Raw genomic sequence first — 21,690 nt, 5'->3', positions numbered from 1 at the left:
CATTTCTGATGGAGCATATATTCATATGGAATGATAAGCATGAATAAAAAGCATTGTAACTTTTGAGAAAGTTAATATGGACACAAAAGCAAAAGCATTTATAACTGTGATTTCAAGGGAATTAGTTGAGGTGTTTAAATTTCTCAGCTGTCTGGAAATCATACACTCTTCTACGAGTGTCAAGAAGGAGAGTTCAGTGTCAGAGATGGATGTAGATGACCTTTATTTATGAACACTGAAGTTTTTATGTGAAGTTTTATTTTGCATTGAAGACAGATGATTTCTTGTTCATTGAATAGCAAAAATTAAGAAGAAATTCAAGAAAAGTCAGGACAATCTTGTTCTCCTCAGTCATCGCACAGAATTTCTTATATTCTAGAATTTGATTGTATATTTCTGGGATTTATACATCATCCACTTGATGTTTTATAGATAAGTCTGTTGAATTTTTACTCTCTGAGAGGGGAGGTATTTAGCATGAGAAAGCATATTTATAATTATTTTGTTTAATTAATATTTGATTTTTCATTTTGTGAATTTAGAAACCAAGTATTTCCTAAACCTTTAAGCCAAAAGTATAAGTTTTACTTTGCTTAAATATCTAGTGATATTTTTTGTTGAAATTAAAAGATTTCACTTTCACCTGTGTTTGCATTAATACACAGTTATTTTCTAAATGTGGCAGCGTACAATTTCCCTGACCACTCTGAAGCTTAAGTACTTGCTTCACTCCAAGACCATAGATCAGGTTCTCTGCTTCTTCCTTCCACCTCCAACATTTCACAGGGCGCATCTTTACATGCTGTGTCAGTCTTTCTACACAGCCTTAAAAATTTTGTAAGTCACTTGCTCCTGGGCATTTAATCATCAACTGCAAATTTACTTAAACCTTCCAAGTATTTCCATGAGTTAGTTAATATATCCGATTCCATTAAAGATTTCAAATACCCAAATAACAAAACATAACTTGTCACAGAGATCTTAAAGCACAGTGCTTCAAATCCATCTAAGACATCACAGACTTGATTCATTTCCTTATCAGCATCTGCACTCACCCTGGTGAGGGGAATGAGGTTAATTTCTGGGGCCTGGACCCAGAACCATAGGATCTTTCAGGACAAGGAACTTTCTCTTTTGTTTCCTGCTACATCTACATTTTTTTTTTAACTTTTATTTATTTTTGAGACAGAGAGAGACAGAGCATGAACGGGGGAGGGGCAGAGAGAGAGGGAGACACAGAATTGGAAGCAGGCTCCAGGCTCTGAGCCATCAGCCCAGAGCCCGACGTGGGGCTTGACCTCACGGACCGTGAGATCGTGACCTGAGCTGAAGTCGGATGCTTAACCGACTGAGCCACCCAGGTGCCCCTACGTCTACATGTTTTTAAGTGTCCCTTTCAGAATGAGATCTTCGTGGAAGTTCGTTGTTTTAGCAATCTATTTAAATTGTACTTTTAATTAAAATAGAATTAGTGTCAAAAAAGAAAATAGATGAAAAAAATTCCCAGACTAAAACAAATCCAGTATCCCGAGTACAGATTTTAACCTTCCTTCCCCACTGTCTGGTATGTTGCTTTACCCTGCTCACAGAGCGGAAGAGGAGGAGTTTGGAGCTGATCCCTCTGACCGCCCGCATGGTGATGGCCCACCTGGTGAACCACCTGGGGCACTTCCCACTCCGTGGGGGTCCTGCCGTGCTGCACAGTCTGGTCAGTGAGAACCATGACAATGTACACGCCGAGGCTCCCGAGCTGTCCTCTGAGGTGTTCCGGAGCCCAAACCTGCAGCTCTTTGTGCTGAATGACAGCACCCTCATCTCCTACCTTCAGACACCCGCAGAAGGGCCAGCAAGTGGCTCGCCGGGGGGCGCCTTGTCCGATGTCAGAGTAATCGTGCGGGATATCTCAGGGAAGTACTCTTGGGATGGAAAGGTTTTATACGGACCTTTGGAAGGCTGCTTAGCACCCAGCAGCAGAAATCCTGCATTTCTGATTTCTGGCTGGCATCCTCAAGCTTTGGGAGCTCAGAAAGATTTTTCTCAAACTGAGGAGGGAGAAGATGTGCTTGACAAATTACTTGAAAACATTGGCCACACGAGTCCCGAATGCCTTCTACCATCACAACTAAATCTAAATGAGCCTTCCCCACCCCCGCGAGGAATGACCCGTGACCAAGAGAAGGAAATCATCGAGGTCATTTTGCGCCAGAACGCCCAAGAAGACGACTACATCCAGAGGTGTAACTCTGACTCAGCCATGAAAGTCACCAGCCAGGAGCAGCCCTCACCAGTGGAGCCACGAGGACCCTTTTATTTCTGCAGGTTGTTGCTCGATGACTTGGGGATGAATTCTTGGGACAGAAGGTAACGATTCTTTCTAGACCTTCACCTATTTTATCATTATCTTTGTGTGATTGTTCTTGTTCTCAATTTGAGGTTTGGGAAGCAGAGAATAGAAATGGAGATTTGTCTTTCAGCATTTACAGCTTATTTTCCGCTGCTAAGTTAAAGCTAGAAGTGGAACTAATCATGCTATACTGATGCACAGATTGAATTTCAGCCAGGTCTTGTATATTTTAAAGGGTATTGGACATTTTCTGTGTGTGTGTGTGTGTGTGTGTGTGTGTGTGTGTGTGTGTGTGTGTTACTGCTCTGTCCATCATTGATTCTGTCATCACAAAAGATGCAAATGGACTACAAAGATGAGTAAGTCACCATCTCACCTTAGGTCTAGTGAGGGAGGTAGATTTGGCACAACTCTGATGAAAGATAGCATGACACACGAGGCCAAGAGGAACAGTTAATCCAATGGGTAGTGTGGGATGGTGGGGAAGACTGTGGACGGGGGTTGGTTTGAGGTGGACCCTGACAGTGGAGTGGGGTTTCTAAGAACCGAAGTAGGGTAAAGGTATTCATAGCAGAGCTGATAGTGAAAACAGACACAGACACAAGCATATAAGTGACACACTCATCTCCTACAGCACCATCCAGTGTCAATGAATGGTGATGGGTGAATTTTGATGCCTTTGAATGTCTTTAAGGAGAATGGAGTTCATTCGGTGGGCTTAGATCACAAATCTTTCGTGAATGAAGAGGGTCATGGATACATAGATGGATAGATGGATGGATGAATGAATAGGTAGGTTTGTTGATTGATTGGAAAGGGCATAATTGGTCTGTGATTACATGACTTTTCTTCCATCTCTTTTTTTTATAGAAAGAATTTCCATCTGTTGAAGAAAAATTCAAAACTATTGAGAGAGCTAAAAAATCTGGACTCCCGTCAGTGGTATGTGAAAGTATATCAGACCACTTCATTCCTGTCTGTCTTTGTATGTGCTTGGATGACAGAGCTTTAAGAATGAATGCACCTTCCGAGACACCCAAAAGTCATTCTGTAACTGGAATCTGGTGCCATCTGCATATGCTGTACCTTTGGTGTTTTTACTCTCAAGGAATAACCTTACATGTTTGCTACGCTAAGAAGAGGTCATTGCTCCCACCTAATCTGTGTCTTTGGTTGACAGTGGCAGCCAGTGGACATTCATTCTCATTTAGTCTCTGCAGCTACCTCTTTTTCCAGTGAGGAACAGAGGCTTGCCTAAATCAAACAGCCTACCTACCTGTGCCCTTTACCGACACGTACCATGTTGTTTGAACCAAGTGAGTCTGACCTCATAGCCCATGCCGTGTGCCTATGCACTGGCATTCTGTAGTTTCTGCTCTACAATGCTGGCAAGCTTAAAACCAGTGTGTTTTAATTAGTGACTTCCTAGTAGTGAGCTTTATTCTCAAAACTAGTCAAATCTCAGATCTGTCCCTTTTTTCTGTAAAGTCTTAGAAGCAATTCTAAAGATGAACTCATGACCAGGTTTGATTTGGGGAAATGTGTGCTTCCAAAAACATCTCAGACCCCAGTAAGTGTAGTGCTTGGTACATAACAGGTGATTAAAAGTCTTGAATAAACTGCTTCCTTAGTCTTAATTTAAAAAAAAACTCATTTTTAAAGAAATAGCTTTTTGTTCCTCTTTTAGTCCCCACAGGAATATCATTAGGTATCTCATTACAGATGAAAAACCTGAAGCCATTATTCCTCACACTGCTCTTCATCATATTCAGTTTCCCAGTTGTTGTTACGCTTCTTTTTCTCTGGAGAAATAGAGACCAAATTCTCTGTGGAAACTCTGTGAGGGGTTTCTTGTAAGGGCTTGGGGGTTCATTTCTCTCTCCCTCTTGTCCTCCAGTATTAAAAAAGCAGTCACTTGGGTTCCAAACTCAGCTTTTCAAGCATATGCTGAATTATTCCATGCTTCTTAGTATTAAGTGAATACATTGGTATCTTGTAATTGTGGCCAATTTGTTGAGTGTTAATGCACTTTAGTTGCATGAGGTACAATTGAATGAGCTCCCTGGGGTGCTGTTGCTGTAAAATATGGCTTTGGAGGAGCTGATTGGCAAATCCTCTGTCCTTTGATTAACCTTCCCTTAAAACCCCAACTCTGGATTTAGTGTCTTCTTGACATCTAAAAAAGGTATCAACTTACTTTATTGTAAAGGGTGTTTTCAAGGTTCTTTTTGAAAAAAAAAAGTTGGGGACTCTTTATCTATGGGAAATCTAGACTGTCCCATGTATTGGTTAGTTAGCAGGTAAAAGCATACCTTGTCTCTCAGCTTTTAGTTTGTGTGACTCTATTTCTGAGACCAATTTATTCCCTGCTGTCAAGGCATAGTTCCTGCTTAGCATGTTCTTAGGAAAAGTGTGGCGTCTGTCTTGCAACTCTCATCTCTATACTGTGAAGATAGCAAAGATGTAAAAAGTATGATGAATGCACATGCAAATTACAGTGGGCTCCTCTTTTAAATATTAATGCTTCTTGTCACCCCACGGTAAGGTGAAAGTTAAAATCATCTTTTTTCTTTGTTAGGCTTTTTAATGTGACAGCAGAAGGAAACCAAGCCATTCTAGTCTATTCCTAATAAGAAAGAAAAATGCATTCTAATGAAGAAGAGGAAATTGTTGATTTTATGTACGTGTGTTCCTGAATTACCTGCTCCTTCATGCATTGGTGGTGCAGCTTATGGATATGAAGTGCTGTTGCTAATTATCATTTCAAAAGCCTGGCTCTAATAAGACCAGACACAGCGTCTGATCCTAGCAGGCTCTCTGTGGTGCTAACATTTTGGAGGATGTGAAATTTGATGAATGTTTACAGCTAAAGGTCACCTTTCCTCACACCTACATCAGTCAGGCAGTCACTGGGGCTTAGCTCTTGTGCTCCCGCATTGAGTTAATGAGGACTCAAGGACCTGTGAACAGCTACAATATAAAAAGCTTGGACTTTGAGGAGCATCAACAGAAATGTTTCAGATAAACTTGAGATGGTCTTTATAAATGCATAAATACATATAGAATAGAGACCAATCAAATGCTGAGGACTTTTTAATATGCAGAAAGAGCTGCAGAAAAAAACTGAGTAACTGTACATGTTCTCCTTTTGTTGAAAGAGTCTTTTAGGTCATAGGTTATGATCTCTGTCATCATCCGAGACCCAAACCCCCAAGTTATTATAGCTCCTAGAATATAAGCCAGGCAGATTATAGACTGCAAATGTGTCCTGCCTGTCACTCAGGGAATATATGGTGTGGCAGTTTCAGGGTTTCCATGCTGCATGAGGACAAGTTTTCTGACAGTGTGAGAGCTCAAGGTCTCTACTTTAGAGCATCAGCCCCCTTGGATCCATCACCACAAAACTTCTCCCTTCCAGCAGCAACTGTACCTGTGAAGAGAGGTGTCTCCAACCTGTGTGCTCACACCATGCCAGTCAGGGCATTCAGGATGTCCACCTTCTCCAAGGGCAGCAAGACAGCCTTTATCAAAAGCCTTCAAAATGGACAATGACTGAGATTCCATTTCTATGAATGTATTCTAAGGACATGTTAGAGATAATATGACAATGTCTTTAAAAATGGTAGCAACTTAAATGTCCAATGACAAGGATTTGGGGTAAGGTATATTCATACACTGGAATGTTATACAACCACTAATAATTTTGTCATACAAGTACATGGTATAAAAGTGTTCCCACTCAACAGTTGTTTTACATGGTGACTTTTATGTTACACATATTTTACACGATAAAAATTAGTGTTCACAAATATTTTAAGTGAAACTTATCAGTTCCAAAACAGGATATAGTGGCTTCTCACTTAATATGTGAAAACACATCCTGAAATAGTAACAGCTGTGATTTCAACATTTAGGCCAAGAACATAAGTGAATTTTTTATTCACTTTCTATATTTTCTAGTTCTTCTTTTCAGTATGCTTATTTTATGTAAACTATGGGGAAAATGAATAAGCTACCTAGATAAATAGAAGGAAAGTGTTCTCCTCCTTGATTTATTTTTATGACTTTTTAGTTGAGTTTCATTTCATTCTGCTTATTAAGTAGAAACATAACTCCTGAAGAAGGAGATATTTGTGACTATATTAAAATCTGGAGCCCAAATTCCACCAGTATAGATATCTAATCAGATTATAGTGTTGAGATGTTGAACAGTTAAGACAATAGAAACATTTCCATATTGCTTGAGCTCTTGATAGTTTTTCAGAATGCAATGCAAAAATAATAAAGATGGAACTGCTCTGGAGGTGGTAATCCAAAATTTTAGAAAATAGAGACTGGAATTAAACTCTTGGGATGATGGGCCATGGAATGAGTGGTTCTCATTGATGAAAACTCTGTTTGAATTAGCACAGTGCCTTCATCCCTAAACTATCACCAAATTGCTGGGTAAAAGTCTAGTTATTTTGACACTTCCCTGCAGGATATAATTTGTAGAAATTGGTTATTAATATATTTATAGCATTGGATTACTGGTCAACATAGATTTAACTGAGCAGCTACTATGTGCCTATGACCATGCTAGATGTACAAAAGGTAAAAAGGCAGGACTCCTTTCCTCAAAGTGCAGGCCATGTTTACTTGGTTTAATAGCAAAGTGCCCAGAGTCCATCGTGGAGGAAGTGGGTGAAGGGTTTATGTGACCTAAGAGGTTTCCCTGGACATCTGTCCACCCTACCTTACTCCCTCAGATTAGTCAGAGCAAGGAGTGGGTACCTCTTCACAAAGAAAGTGTTCTGCTTGGAAGAAGTTTCTGTTTCTTATAATAGTTTATAGTTTAGTTTATAGTTCTAATCAGGGAACCAATATCCTTATCTCAAAGTGTGGTAAGTATAATATGGGCAGTGACATAGATCTGTTCTCAATTGATATCTATGTGAAGTGCTTTCACATATATTTTTTTGTATATCACATGTTTGAAAGAGTAATCTCAAGAACCAGACTGCCCTGCTTCAGTTCCCTGTCTCCTGCTTGCTCTGTGTGCTTTCTGTTTAATTTTCTGTGCCTCCTTTCAACCACCTCTACAAGGGAAGTGGTGATAATCACTTGTCTCTTTAGAGTGGTTGTGAAGAGCCAATGAGATCACGTGTCGAACCTCCTTAGAACAGTGACTGACCCCTAGTAGATTCTCCGTAAATATAAGCTTTATAGTAGGAGTCATGCTGGCGGTTGTATAGAAATAAAATTTTAAATCTAAGAATTCTAACTCCTTTAAATTTAAAATTTTATAGCCGTGAAACACACAAAATTGCAGTGTTTTACATTGCTGAAGGTCAAGAAGACAAGTGTTCTATCCTCTCCAACGTAAGAGGAAGCCAAGCATATGAAGACTTTGTTGCTGGACTTGGATGGGAGGTAATTCATTTCATTTCAGAGGTGTTTATTGGCCAGCACTATATAAGGACGTGTATAAGCTAGACACCACTTGTACAAGATTTTGTATTCAAATCTAGCACATGTAGCATGTGCTACATGTATTGAATTTGACATCTTGTGTTAGTTGCTTTTCAGTACTTCATACATGAACTTTTGTTTCCCTTTAACTTTTCATAATATTTCATTCACTTCTTGTCAGAATCAAATAGTCAGATCGGCTCACTCAGTCATAGACAGTTTGTAGTAAGAGAAGACAAATATGGGTAAAAAAGCAATGGCTTGGCCACAGTGTAGAGATTGGAGAATTAAGCAGTGGCTTGATGGGTGAAAACATGAAGAAAGAGCTGATGAAGTAAAAAATTGGCATGAAAATAGAGTAGCTTTCATGCTTCAGCAGCCAACCTGTTTCCCTTAGGGAGATCCCAGGATGACTGATATTGAAAGAATATGCTATTTCTTTGCTAAATGATGCTCATACAGACATATACATTTATACACACACACACACAGTCTCTAGGAACATAAATCTAAAGGAAAATATATTTCTAGAATCTAAAAGAACTCAGAGTGGTTATAATGGAAACAGCATATCTGAAATAATTTTCTTATTTTTCCTTACTTTTATTTTGGTTTCTCGGTTATCTGTGCTGTGAGAAACTCTCTGTATGCCTAAATAAGACTTGTCTCTGAGAGCTGAATGTTAGTAAGGAAACTAATATGGAGATGGGTACAGGAGAAGCCTACGTCTAGGTGAAAACCATGTACTTTATAAAATGTAAAGTTGATTTTAGTCTAAAAGAGTTATTGCACTTCAGTAAATTGTCCTTCTTACTAATAAGGTGACTTCTTATTTGCTGTAGACTATAGTTAATCATTTAACTAATACACCGTTTAAACCACACATTCTTCACTAGAGTTTTTAGAAAAAACTTGAACATTAATTTAGTGTATATATTGATTGTATTTGTCACAAAAAAGATTCTTCTATTGCTTTTTTTTCATTTGTGTTACAACAGGTGCTTTACTGAAAGAATTCTAGTTTATGAAAAGTTTAAAAAAGAGAGAGAGATCCTAGGCACTAAGAAGTGAGCATTCACACCACAGCTTGAAAAAGAATAACTCCCAGACTAGCAGTAGTGGTGTGAATCAGAACAACCCCTTTGAAAGACAGTTTATCAATGGCTGTTAAATTTTAAAACATCTGTGCCCTTTAATATAACATCCCACCAAAACATTTGCTGGAATGGTCCTTGTGGCTTGACCACACCAGTTGTGTTTGAGAAAGCAGAAAATCCCATAAATCCATCAATAGGGTATCTCTTTGTGTGTGTGTGTGTGTGTGTTTATGTAAATACATATATGTATGTGTATATATATGCATATATACATATACACATATGTATAGGATGGGAAAAAAACTAGAGAAATATGCACCAAACTTTATGTTTATTTTTGAGTGAGAGAGAGTATGAGTGGGGGAGGGGCAGAGAGAGGGAGACACAGAATCCGAAGCAGGCTCCAGGCTGTGAGCTGTCAACACAGAGCTCAATGTGGGACTGGAACCCATGAACCGCGAGATCATGACCTGAGTGGAAGTCGGGCGCCCAACCAACTAAGCCACCCATGCGCCCCAAGGAATATGCACCAAACTTTTGATGGTGATTTTCTTAAGCTGGCAGGATTTCAAAGCACTTTCATTGTTAATGTTTCTTTCATATTTTAATTTTGTCTAACTTAGTATTACATTTGTTTGTCATCAGGAAGCTATAAAAATGAAAGTAATTAGATTGCTCAAAAAATGGGCATTCCTGCTAGGTGAATGAGGATAACTGATGCTTGACTCTCATTCTTTCCTCTTTGTTACCCTCATCAGGTGGATCTCTCAACCCACTGTGGGTTCATGGGTGGACTTCAGCGCAACGGCAGCACGGGGCAGACTGCCCCTTACTATGCTACCTCGACTGTGGAAGTGATTTTCCACGTTTCAACTCGGATGCCATCAGACTCAGATGATTCACTCACCAAAAAGGTAAGGAGCCTCTTTGAAGACCACACTTAGCCTCCCTGGTTTGTGGGTGAGGATCTCCTAGTCCAGATCGAAGGCCTTGGCATAACTATGCACTGAGACTGCTTTCCTCTGGATGCAGCTTCAGTATTGCTCTTCTCAAGCTACAGTTGTAGTTTAATCTGAAATATCTAGCTTGGCGCAAACTGGATAAAGAAACAAATGAAAAGCAATCAATCATTTGAGTCTTAAATGCTGAGATTAAGATTTAGGAAAAGAAAGGGGCTTAAATGTTAATTTTGGGTCTTCTCTCACCTGACTATCAACTGACAGAAAATAACATAGCTGACCTCTCAGGTTGGCAGAGGTCATAAGATGACCCTGTACTGATGGAGAGCTGAGAAGGCCGGCACCTCTCAAGCTTGCTGGGGGCAATTGGGCAACATCTGCGAAAATGACAAGTGCAAGTGTGCTGCAGTCTAAGGGTCCCACCTTCAGCACTGACCTCGTCTCTCTTTCAACTTGGACCTTCTGGATAGTTTTCTCTAGAATTCAGAGGAAACCTCCTCCACTCTGAGGAACCCCCCCAGGGGAACATGATGCTGAACTTTCTGATATCCATGGTGTTCACTTCAGGTGATTCTCTCTTAGAGGTGAGGAGTTCCTTAACAGAAGAGGAATCTTAGTCTGCGAAGCAAGCCTAGAAATCTGACCCACTTCTGTGAGTTTCCATATGAAAGGAACAACTGTAGCTAGCCTGCTAGTGGGTGGCAGAGCAAGCCTGGAATCCTTACCTCACACCCACTCTCTTCCTGCAAGGATGCACAAAAACTGCAGACAGCACCTGAGTGGATGGGAAGGCAGCTTATTCAGGAGCTAAGTTTGCCATTGGAGGACCTACTGTGTTGGTTATAGCCAGGGTCTGGAGACCAACAGACCTGGGCTTAACTGTGTATCCAGTTACTAGCCCATGCCTCAGTTTCCCCATCTACTAAACGAGATTGAAAACAGCCTGTGTGCCAAGGTTGTTGTGAAATAAATGGATAATGCCTGTGAAACTACTTACCATGGTGCCTAGTGTAAGATCTCTAATGGTCAGCCTTCATCATTGCCCACCAGTCTAATTGAGTCTTTTTCCTCCTGACTCATTAGGAGGTGATTGATATTGGCCAGCAGACCCCACTATTACCTGCCTCATCTCTTTTCTCTGCGGTTTTGCTTTTTCCTCACTGCAGCCCCAAATGTTTAGACCACCTACATCGGGGATAGTGGTGCTCATAAAACTTCAGAACTCAGACTGTGGCACAATCACAGACAACTTTCACAGTGTCCAAGTGTCTGGGATGTGCAAAGCATGATGGGCTTTCACTGTCTGGGCCACCTGTTAGCATGGCCTTCCACTGGCCGTGTGTTGTTTCCTCAGCCATGGAGGAGCTGCCTTAGGTCTTGGCCTCCCTGGTGGTGGCATTCTTAGTGAAGGAGACCCTTCTCTATTTCAGATTACCAAGACCTTAGGCAAGGCTTACACATCCTTTTTATTTGTAGTGCCTTGTGAATTTCTGCTAATCCGCAAATGTGTTGCCATATTCTGATTTTTTTATGACTGAGAACTATTGTTGTTAATAGGTTTACTTAAACTATTTTTTAATTATTTCCTAAGTAGGATTGTCTTTTTTTCTTTCTTTTTTTTTCTTTTCTTTCTTTCTTTCTTTCTTTCTTTCTTTCTTTCTTTCTTTCTTTCTCTTATTTATTTATTTTGAGAAAAGACATCGTGTTTTCTTGATACAGTGCCTTACTATATAAATAATGTTGCAAGGCTTGGCCTGGTTGAAAGATTCCCTACTGTAATAATCAAAATTCAGCTGATACCTTTTGCAGCTCCTAGATTTAGCATCATTAGTGACAAACTCTCTTTATCAGGATGTCTCACAGCCAGACTGAAAATCAGTCACAGTAACAGCAGCCCACAGTTCCTTGTCTTATTCTAACTAAATTGTCCCTAACAGCTTAAAAATGAGCTGCAAAATTCTAAAGTGATTCATGCTCTCTTCTGCCCCTGTCATGGGGGCACTTTTTCAATTCTGCAATCGGTTGCAACCCCATACTGAACTCTTGATCCTTCACTGCAGAAATTTGTTAGCTCTAGCTAGATTAGATTTTTCACAGCTAATCTAACTGCTGTAGGGGTTTGCAGAGTGGGGACAGAGCTGTGCTATTGGATTTGTCCAATTCATTTGACTCCAGGACTATAATTGCACTTATGTCTTACAAGGCTTTTATAGCCTCAGGCTGGCCAGCCGCATAAAAAACAAATTGGCAGTGATACAGTACGAGTGAAAAGGGATGAAAGGCCCACATTATCAGTCTCTAGGCAGCACTGTTCTGGCAGGAAGTTTCTTGGTTAATTTACAAATAAAACTTAGATTTTAGGATGGGCACACTGTCAGCTGAACAATGGGGATGTCAGGCCTGACTGTTACTTAGTAAAAGTAGCAGCCGGGCCCACTGAGGAGCAGGAATTCTTCAATCAAACAGACGACTCCTTCTGGAGCCAGCTGGCGATGTAATGCAATTAGTCGGGAAAGGAGGTCAGCCTATTAGGTGTGTACCATGACCAGTGTCACCAGTGCGTGCCGCCTGGCAGCAGCAGGCAGAATGGGCCAGGCAGAGGGACTTTATAACTCTGTCAGGACGAGAAGTGGCAGGACATGGGGTTGATTTCTTAAGACTTAAGAACCGAGCATTTGTTCCAAGCCTGTTAAGCATCCGCGCGTTCTGGAGCCTGTTGTGCAACTGAAGCAGTAGCTGGCATGAATGACAGCTCCATCCCAGGATGAGACTCATCAGCCTCTCCCAGATTACACGAGTCGTGCCAGCTTGACTTGTGTGCATGCAACAAACTCACTGGTGGACTTCAGTTTGGGGGCCTCGATTCTGAATTCTCCAAAACTCACAAAATGACATCTCTGTAATGAAAGCCCCTTTAAACTGAGCTTCCAGAAGCTTCATGGAAGTTTCCAGAGTGTTCCTTCATATTCTGACATGGTGGACAATTTGGCCAGGTTAGTTTTACTTGTTTCACCTGCTTGTGTTCTTGTCCGAGGTGGAAGAGGGCATGTGTTTGCTCCTTGCTCCAGATCTATCAGTCAGTGGGTCCTGTGGCCTTAGCTCTGAGTTTCACGAGTTAGCTAATGAAACTATAACTTGTCCAGAGATCTGGGGCACATGACATTGAAAGCAGCTTTGAAAGAATGAATATTGTATCATTGCCACACAAAAATAGCCTTTCCTTACCTACAAAAATGCCACACTAGGAGGACAGGTCTCCCTGGCTGTGGTTCTGAGACTACAGCCCAAACAGAGTTATGAAAGACTTGCTTGGATTATATAATTGAGGAACCTAATTGAGAAAGGCACAGTAAGTGCTAAAGTTCAGTAATCACTGTACTACCTAATGCCTTGCAGCTTATACTTCTGGATTGAGAGGAGCCATCACAGGCGTTAGGGTGCTGGCATTAGGTGGTAGCCCCACATTTGAAGGGTATTCAGTAGATATGTTCTTCCCATTCTGACTTTAGTGCCAGCATTATATCAAGGGGCATATAACCACCTAGAAGGTTGCTTCTCTTTATAGGATGAGAGTAGCCCCACTATCACAATTACCTTCTGCCGGTCTAAATTCCTCCCAAAATTTCAGTTTGATACTATTCCTATTTCCCTTGAAAACATGCCTCTACCGTGTTGCTGGTGATGCTGGCTACCATGTTTTTACTCCAAAAGGATTGAATTTCAGGAGTGTGTTGTGAGGGCCTGGCATGTTCTATTAAAAAGGAAAGAGAAAAGAGAGGTGGAAATAGAGAAACATAGAGAGATGTTCAGTGTTGCTGTGAGAACCCAGTGTCTTTTTTTTTCTTTCAACTATTTATGGGTAGTAATGGGTTGGCTACACCTTTCACCTGCTACCCTTCTAGCCTTTACATGTCAGAGGGGAAGAAGAAGAAAAAAAGAATCATACTAGATAATTTTATATTTAGAAAGTCTTAGGCACCATTAAATTGTTCTGGATCATCATGACTCGTACTGAATACCCACAGTTACATTTGTCCCAGAGTTCATGTTCAGAATAGTTGAATCGGGCACCCCTCACTGTAGGGGCCACCTGCAGATGCACCTGTACCTCCCTAGAGCAAAGGTACTGGCATAAGTCTTTTTAAAAAAAAAAATTGACTTAGGGGCGCCTGGGTGGCTCAGTCGGTTGAGCGTCCAACTTCGGCTCAGGTCATGATCTCACTGTCAGTGAGTTCGAGCCCCGCATCGGGCTCTGTACTGACAGCTCAGAGCCTGGAACTGTTTCAGATTCTGTGTCTCCCTCTCTCTCTGCCTCTCTCCCACTCATGCTCTGTCTCTCTGTCTCTCTCTCTCTCTCTCTCTCTCTGTCAAAAATAAATAAACATTAAAAAAAATTGAGAGTAAAAAAAAATTGACTTACACAGTCATTCCCAGAAACATGAAAGAGTGAAGAATAAGAAAGCATTGCAGCAAACCAACTTCCTTTAACTTTGTAAATGGAAAGGAGGCCATGTTGGGGGTCACCTTGGATTTTTCTTTTGTGGTCAAATAGTCTATAAAGAAAATTGTATTTATGCGATCATGTTTTAAATATATGGTATTCCAGAGCATCCCCTTTTTTTGCATTTTTTTTCATGTTTTGTATCTTAACACAAAACGAAAACATTACCTTTAGCACAACATCCCTGTTTGATTAACGGTGCCCCTGAATTTAGTCATGTTTGGGGGGGTTCGTCTATTAAATAAGCTAGGTGGGGCGCCTGGGTGGCGCAGTCGGTTAAGCGTCCGACTTCAGCCAGGTCACGATCTCGCGGTCCGTGAGTTCGAGCCCCGCGTCGGGCTCTGGGCTGATGGCTCAGAGCCTGGAGCCTGTTTCCGATTCTGTGTCTCCCTCTCTCTCTGCCCCTCCCCCGTTCATGCTCTGTCTCTCTCTGTCCCAAAAATAAATAAAAAACGTTGAAAAAAAAAAATTAAAAAAAAATAAATAAGCTAGGAAGCCAGAAATACTTTTTTCGTGGTGGTAGATAGCATTCTTCTCCTGCAGTGTGTGGGAGAACCAAACCTTAGATTTTCCATAGGTGTCCAAGGACCTTCACCAGTCAGCTTTTATGGTTGTAGGACTTCAATTTTGGCCTACATTTTAGTCTTTATAATCTAGTTTCTTTTAGTCACATTTTCAGGCTTATTTCATCTGTGGCTTTCTCCAGCCCCAGGATGTGCAGTCATTATGCAGGAGCTTTATCAAAGACGTTCTTGCGTCTGAAGAGCTTAGCCCGGGAGGAAGTCTCAAAGGGCCCCTTCCCCTGCTCAGAGAGGCCAGGAGTCTCTGACTTGTTTTTGGACTTGATGGCCTCTTTGTGTATAAAATGACAAAAACAGTGGGCCACACTATCTGAGCTGTGGCAGTACACCTGGCTTAGGTGGCTGTGAGCAGTAGGAATGGCACTGAGAGGCCTGGCCAGGTCCCCAGGCCCGCCGTGCTGCTCACTGTTCATGCACCTTGTATAGGTGCTGCCTTTGCCTTCCTGAGCCCTATCTCCTCCTTGTCACGTAACAGAAAGATGATGTCTCCTGCCTCAGAGAGTACGCGGAAAGGCTAAAGAAAATAATACATGCGAACATACTTTCTGGATAGGAAGGCACTCTTTGAAGGCTAGGTACTAGTGTTCTTATTAAATTGAAGTCGTATTTATTAGTTTCTTAAACAAAGGTAATTTATGCAAACTTTTTCTTAAACCTTTGTCACAAATCTAGTTCTTATACATTTGGTAATTGTGTTAGAGTGGCTTATGTTCTCTTGTATTCAAATTTTTTTCTTAATAACCATCGAATTAAGAATGTTATGAAGCCGTATTGTAATATGGAATAAAAGGATCATGTTGTTAATTGTTTAGAAACATGCTCAGCAATATGAAACATAAGGCTTTAATGCAAGAGTAAAATTCAATTTAACAAAATCCTCGAAAAGGTCTTGTCCCCATCCAGGCATAACGTACCTTCTGTGCTTCTGTGCATCATCTCAATGCTAGTGTAGTTCATAAAAAGTGAGAGGTGTTTCCATGTACTTGTGTTTTTTTTAATCCTCATAGAAGACAGCAGTGTTATACCTTTGTTTAGTAGTGAAATACTTTTGCCTCTGAGTATTATAATTCAATTTGTAAGCCACGACCCCTCATAAACTGCTGTTATCACTCTGATTAATAAAGAGCCAATTGGCCATTGCAGCTTCGTCACTTGGGGAATGACGAGGTCCACATCGTCTGGTCTGAACACTCCAGGGACTACCGCAGGGGCATTATCCCGACTGCCTTTGGAGACGTTTCAATCATTATTTACCCAGTGAAGAATCACATGTTCTTTATCGCGATCACGAAGAAACCTGAGGTACGTTTTCACCGCATTATCGCTCTGACTCATACAGCATTTGCCATACAATTCATTGTTTTTGAGAAACAATGATATAAATATGTTAAAGGGGACTTTTGTCCAACTGGTGAATGTCTCACATGTATCTGAATTACACATGCTATAAAGAAATTCAGTATGAATTGAGATTTTCAGAGTATCTTTCCTCATGAGCACAGAATTCTGTATTTTATTACTAGACTCTTTAAAAATTAGAACATAAACACATTCATGATATTTTAAATGTTTTAAATTTAATTTTTTTTAATTAAAAAAATTTTAATTTTATATCTGGGACACATTGATTAATAATAATAATAATAATAATAATAAGAGTTGAAAGAACCCCATGTCACATCAAGCATTTTGTGGCTGGCCACGGGTACAGAATTCGACCTGGCATGACAAACAGGCACTGCTCACCGAGCCTCTGACTGCTGCTAATAGGGGTCAATCCTGAAGGATTGCAGGCATGTCTGTGAAGAGGTTAGGCCTCTGCAGCACAGCCCATGTGATGACTTTTAACAATTGAAGCACCTTGCCACCGGATCAATGCAACCATGTCAATTGGTATTGATCATGGGAATGGCTGGAACAATCCAATGGTTATGTGCCCTGTAGTAAATTGGCTGGGGCTTCAATCCTTGCCATGCCTTTACTGGTATTTTAGCCATGCTTTATATAGTGACTTGTTTTTGTGTTGGAATTATTAATAGAAGGGTTCATTTTTAAGTTTTTAATTAAATGTTAGGCATAGTTAAGTCACTCCTCAAGAAAACAACTTCATGCTCTAGCTTGGTATTAAGTGTGATCTTCATTTTTGTTCCAAGTTGTTCTACTAAAGAGGTTAAAAGTTACCATTCTAAACCCTCTGTTTTTGAGCTTTAAAATAAGCGGTAACTGTCATTTACTGGGATTTTAATATAATCTTTGGTGTTAAAGCAGTAAGCATTAAAGAGCTAAGAAATGAAAGGTGCTTCAAACCATAGCTGGCTCAGAGTAAAAGCTGTTGGATATTATTACTATTACTGCTGTTATTTTTCTATTACAGTCACTACCATGAAAAGAGAGTAAATAATGAATCCCAAGTGTAACATGCTTATCATTTCTCAGTCTAGACACAGTGTGGGTCACCTTCTGAATTCAGGAAAGTCTCACTCTGGCCGGTGAGGCGCCTGACATAAAGAAAATCCTCTTTTCTATTCAGGGAGTGAAGATGCCTCAAGTTCTTCATAGTAAATATTGGTGTTATCTTTCTTTTTTTTTTTTCTATTGTTTATTTATTTCAGAGAGGGAGACTGCACACATGCGTGCATAGGAGGGGCAGAGAATGGGATACAGAGAGAATCCCAAGCAGGCTCCATGCTTTCAGCACGGAGCCTGACGTGGGGCTTGATCCCACAAACCATGAGATCATATCCTGAGCTGAAATCAAGAGTCAGACACTTAACCGACCCTTTGGTGTTATATTTGATTCACGTTTTTGTGTGTGTGAAGTTTTCACTCTCATGTAAGAAAATGGCTCTGAGTGCTAATAACATTTGTGTCTGTCCAGGAAGAACACTAACGTTTTCAGCAGAAAACATTAATATTAGATTCAGTGTCCTATAGCTTCCAAATCGGGAAAATGTGGTTCTTTAATATTTAGTGTGGATTAACTGGCTTCATTAGTTCATTTTCAACATGGCCCTGTAAAACATCATTTAGCATCCTAAAAACATCTTTATTTTTGTAGTAAATAAAGAAATATAAAAGGTATTTCAATTCATTTTATAGTGTGAAGAGTGACACTTTAAACTTTCTTTGAAAGTGATTTTTAAAAAGGTATTAAATTTTTAACACATGAAAACAAGTACTAACATACCTTTTTAAAATTTCTTTAGAGAATGTAAGTTTTATAAATTTGGTCATAAATTTTGACAAGATGAATTGAGCAAATCGCTGTCTTAATATTTCAATTCAAAAAGCCTAAAGGGAAGAAGAGAATAATGGCCAACTGGAAATTTAGCGTTATCCCCACATTTAAAGTACAAACCATTACAATGTAATAAAATTAATCCAGACATTTCCAGGGCAAGTGTGGCTGACCTTTTGTTCACCAACCACTGACCCCAGGGTGAATGCAAGAGGCTTGTGGAGGGAAAGTCTGTTTGTTTGGCTTCAGTCCCTGGTATTTAAATTGCATTCCCTAATCAAATGAAAAGGCTGTCCTCTCTATCAGGTTACAGAATCCATGGCAACATTTGGCCTTTTATATCCATAATGTTAGCCTTTTTGTTTGCATCTAAGTAGAGACACCTGGAGCAATGTTAACATTAACCGATTTAGCATTAATAGCTTCATTATATAAGAATTTCTGATCAGATAGCTGTTACTTTTGTTATATTGCTTCAGCTTGTATTGTTGTCATTTTTTATCTCCCTGCTTGGCAACCAGGCAATGATTTGCAAATTTTTTTTGTCTTGATTAATTAAGCAATATAATTATCAGTAACCGTGATGCAGTCTTTGCTCAACAAAGCTTCTGAGAGAAAACAATGGTAAGTCTGTTAGTATGAATGCATTCCACGCGTCCCAGATGCATGAGGATATTATGGACAATGAGGGGAAAGGCCGCCTGTGAGCGAGGACAAAGGGTGCCACGCAGACTCGACACACTGCACATACCGCCAGGGACATGCTGCGGGCTCCCTGGGACACAGACGCCTCGTTAGATTACAGCTAGTCAGCAGAGATTAATTCTCAGCCATTTGGTGCAATAATTTACCCATTCCCCAGTCTTTTAACTAGTGCTCCTCACTGTGGAAGTAAAGGCTTTGTACTCAAAAGGTTTATTTAACCTTGCCTACTTTTACGGGTCTCCACCAAAATTGTTATTTTTGTTTAAAAATTGTATTGATGCAGCCACTTGAAATTGAGGAATATGTTTTTGGAGGAGGACAGGATTATGCACAAGTTTCAAAAATTGTAGGTAGAGTCAAAGTCATTTCTTTTAGCACCTGTATATTTCAGCTGAATATAGTATGACTCTGGTCTAAGTCCATTTATTTTACTGGTCTCTGGGCAGCCATACTTCTCTAAGAATAATTTTAATCCTTTTTTAGGAGGGGGGAAAAAAAAACCTCATCAGTACACAAAAGTCCTGCTCATTGGGTAGAGTCATGCATATTCAAATTGTACTTTCATTCACTCAGCCTCATTAATAGCGTATGTAATAATGTAGGGCTATTTGTAATACAAGCTCACAGGCAGCATTGCTTCCAAGTCCTTTGAAATTTAACATATTTCGCTTTTTCATTCCATACACCTCCCTTAAATATACAAATTATGTGCCTGGCAGAATCCGCCTCCTCTTAATAATACACAGCACTTGCGAAATGGTATGTTGAAGAAATGTGGGTGTGCTTGTGTGAGGACAGAAAACCCTTGCATCTGAGAGGCCACTCACTTCTTGAGCTTTTTATTGAACTTAATAAATAAATAAATAAATAAATAAATAAATAAATATCAGTGTGTTTAGCCACATGATTTCATTGCTAAATTACTTTCAAAGTAAGTTCACCTCTATAAACATTGACACAGTAGTCTTTGGTCACAGAAAAGAAATGTGCTGCTATCAGATTGGGCTTTTTTTTTTACTTCTACTTTTATTACTAAGTCAGGGAAGATTTGCATATAGAGCAGAACATGAGTGCCTAAAAGTGTTCTGTAAAAAAGGGGTTCATAAAGCTTCCATATTGCAGTGAGGACCCGTGTTGCTTTTCTTTTTCAGTAACTGAAAATAATTTTGATGCTCGAAACATTTTTGCCTTTATGAATTTGTGAAGGTAGGTTTCAGTGTTTCTGTCATGTTTACCTCCAGGCACATTAGTGACTGGCTAGCGACTGGCCAGAGGGCGGATGTGGTGAAGCAGCCTTGACCGGGAGCAGTTAAGACAAGAGGCAGCTTTGGTGAAGCCAAGGGTCCTCTTCATCACCTCAGCCAGAATGTCGGTTTTGTAAATGAAAAGACGTGTTAATGTCCTCCAACCTCTACTTTCTTGGCCCTGGTAGATTTGGACGTGGGAGAAAAATGGATGATTCAGTCACTTCTGAGCAGTATAGGCAGGAAAGAATGCTAGGAGACGGGGTAGGGGGCCAGAGTTCCAGTTCCTGTGCTGCCACAAGTGGGTGGGGTGTTTTGGGCAGGTCTCTTAATTTCTTTGGACTTTTATTTCCTCAGCTGTGACACTCACTGGGGACAGAGGTCTCTCTGCAGTCCTTTTTAGGGATTTTAAGTGCCCCTTTAAGATGATGGGCCCTGTTGGATCATCCTGTTCCCAGATGCCTGTCCTTTCCCCAAGCTGCCCCAATTCACCACGTTGCTGTCAAGGTGGTATTTGGCTTCCTTGCAGGCTCAGCAGCTACTGGGAGTGTGTGACTGTATGCACATGTGCATGCGTGTGCACATCCCTCTTTAGGAAGGCAGCTAGCCCAGGACCTTCACCTGGAGCCAGTGCCTAGAAATGCTGGTTAAGGTTGATCTACCAGAAATCATAAGGGCATTTGCAGATGCAAGGTCAAGAATGGCCAGTATTTGCACCTGTGTTTGAAAGGAAATTTTTTACTAGTGTGGCTTCATTATGTATGGACTATGTTTCACTGCAACATGGTTATGGAAATTTCTTTTTATTTCATATGTGTAATTTTCTTAAATATTTGTCTCAACCCCAACCAAATAACCTTTTTGAGATTAAGTCATATCCTTTAAAACACTCTGGGAAATTCTCAGGGAAAATAACTTGTTAACTTCCTAATATGTGAAGAAGCATTTATTTTGAAAGAAAACTGAGGGGCCCCTGGGTAGCCCAGTCAGTTAAGCATCTGACTCTTGGTTTCAGCTCAGGTCATAATCTTGCAGCTTCATGGGTTCGAGCCCCGCATTCGGCCCAGTGTTGGCACTGTGGAGCCTGCTTAGGATTCTCTCTTTTCCCGTCTCTCTCTGCCTCTCCCCCACTTATGCTGTCTCTGTCTCCCTCAAAATAAATAAATAAATAAACAAACAAATAAATAAATAAATAAATAACTGAAAACACTGAATAACCAGAATTTACTGAAATACATTATTTTTTTTTTAAGATTTTATTTTTTTACGTAATCTCTACACCCTACATGGGGCTTGAACTTACAACCCCGAGATCAAACATCACATGTTCTACTGACTGAGCCAGCCAGGCACCCCTAAGATACGCTATTAAATGGGTTACTGCAATAGATTCTGTTTTGGTAATTTATTGTTAATTGTTATTGGGGCTTTCTTAGTAAAGGAATGACATTGGGAACTTGGGGAAAGGCAGCTGTCATTTGCAGATGTTATATCAAAAACAAATTTCTTCTCTACTTCATTGCCACTCCTAATTAGAGGAATTCCCTGGATACAAGGGATTTATATTATT

General features: G+C 40.3%; 1 protein-coding gene across 2 annotated transcripts in view; it reads left to right on the top strand.

Annotated features, from left to right (window-relative positions):
• Positions 1-21,690, top strand: part of RALGAPA2 (Ral GTPase activating protein catalytic subunit alpha 2) — a 329,438-nt gene that overhangs the window by 207,014 nt on the left and 100,734 nt on the right. For both annotated transcript variants that reach the window (XM_047068562.1, XM_047068561.1), the window contains exons 32-36: positions 1,590-2,361; positions 3,215-3,286; positions 7,633-7,756; positions 9,651-9,806; positions 16,077-16,235. In XM_047068562.1, coding sequence (XP_046924518.1) covers positions 1,590-2,361; positions 3,215-3,286; positions 7,633-7,756; positions 9,651-9,806; positions 16,077-16,235 — 1,283 coding nt within the window. The remainder of the gene's footprint in view (positions 1-1,589; positions 2,362-3,214; positions 3,287-7,632; positions 7,757-9,650; positions 9,807-16,076; positions 16,236-21,690) is intronic.

This window comes from Lynx rufus, unplaced genomic scaffold (assembly GCF_022079265.1).
Source record: "Lynx rufus isolate CCGP_SWC_20201006 ecotype Redwood Valley unplaced genomic scaffold, mLynRuf1.p SCAF_8, whole genome shotgun sequence".
NCBI classification, from domain to species: Eukaryota; Metazoa; Chordata; class Mammalia; order Carnivora; family Felidae; genus Lynx; species Lynx rufus.
The sequence above is the reverse complement of the archived record's forward strand: the minus strand, read 5'-3'. Positions and strand labels throughout refer to the sequence as shown.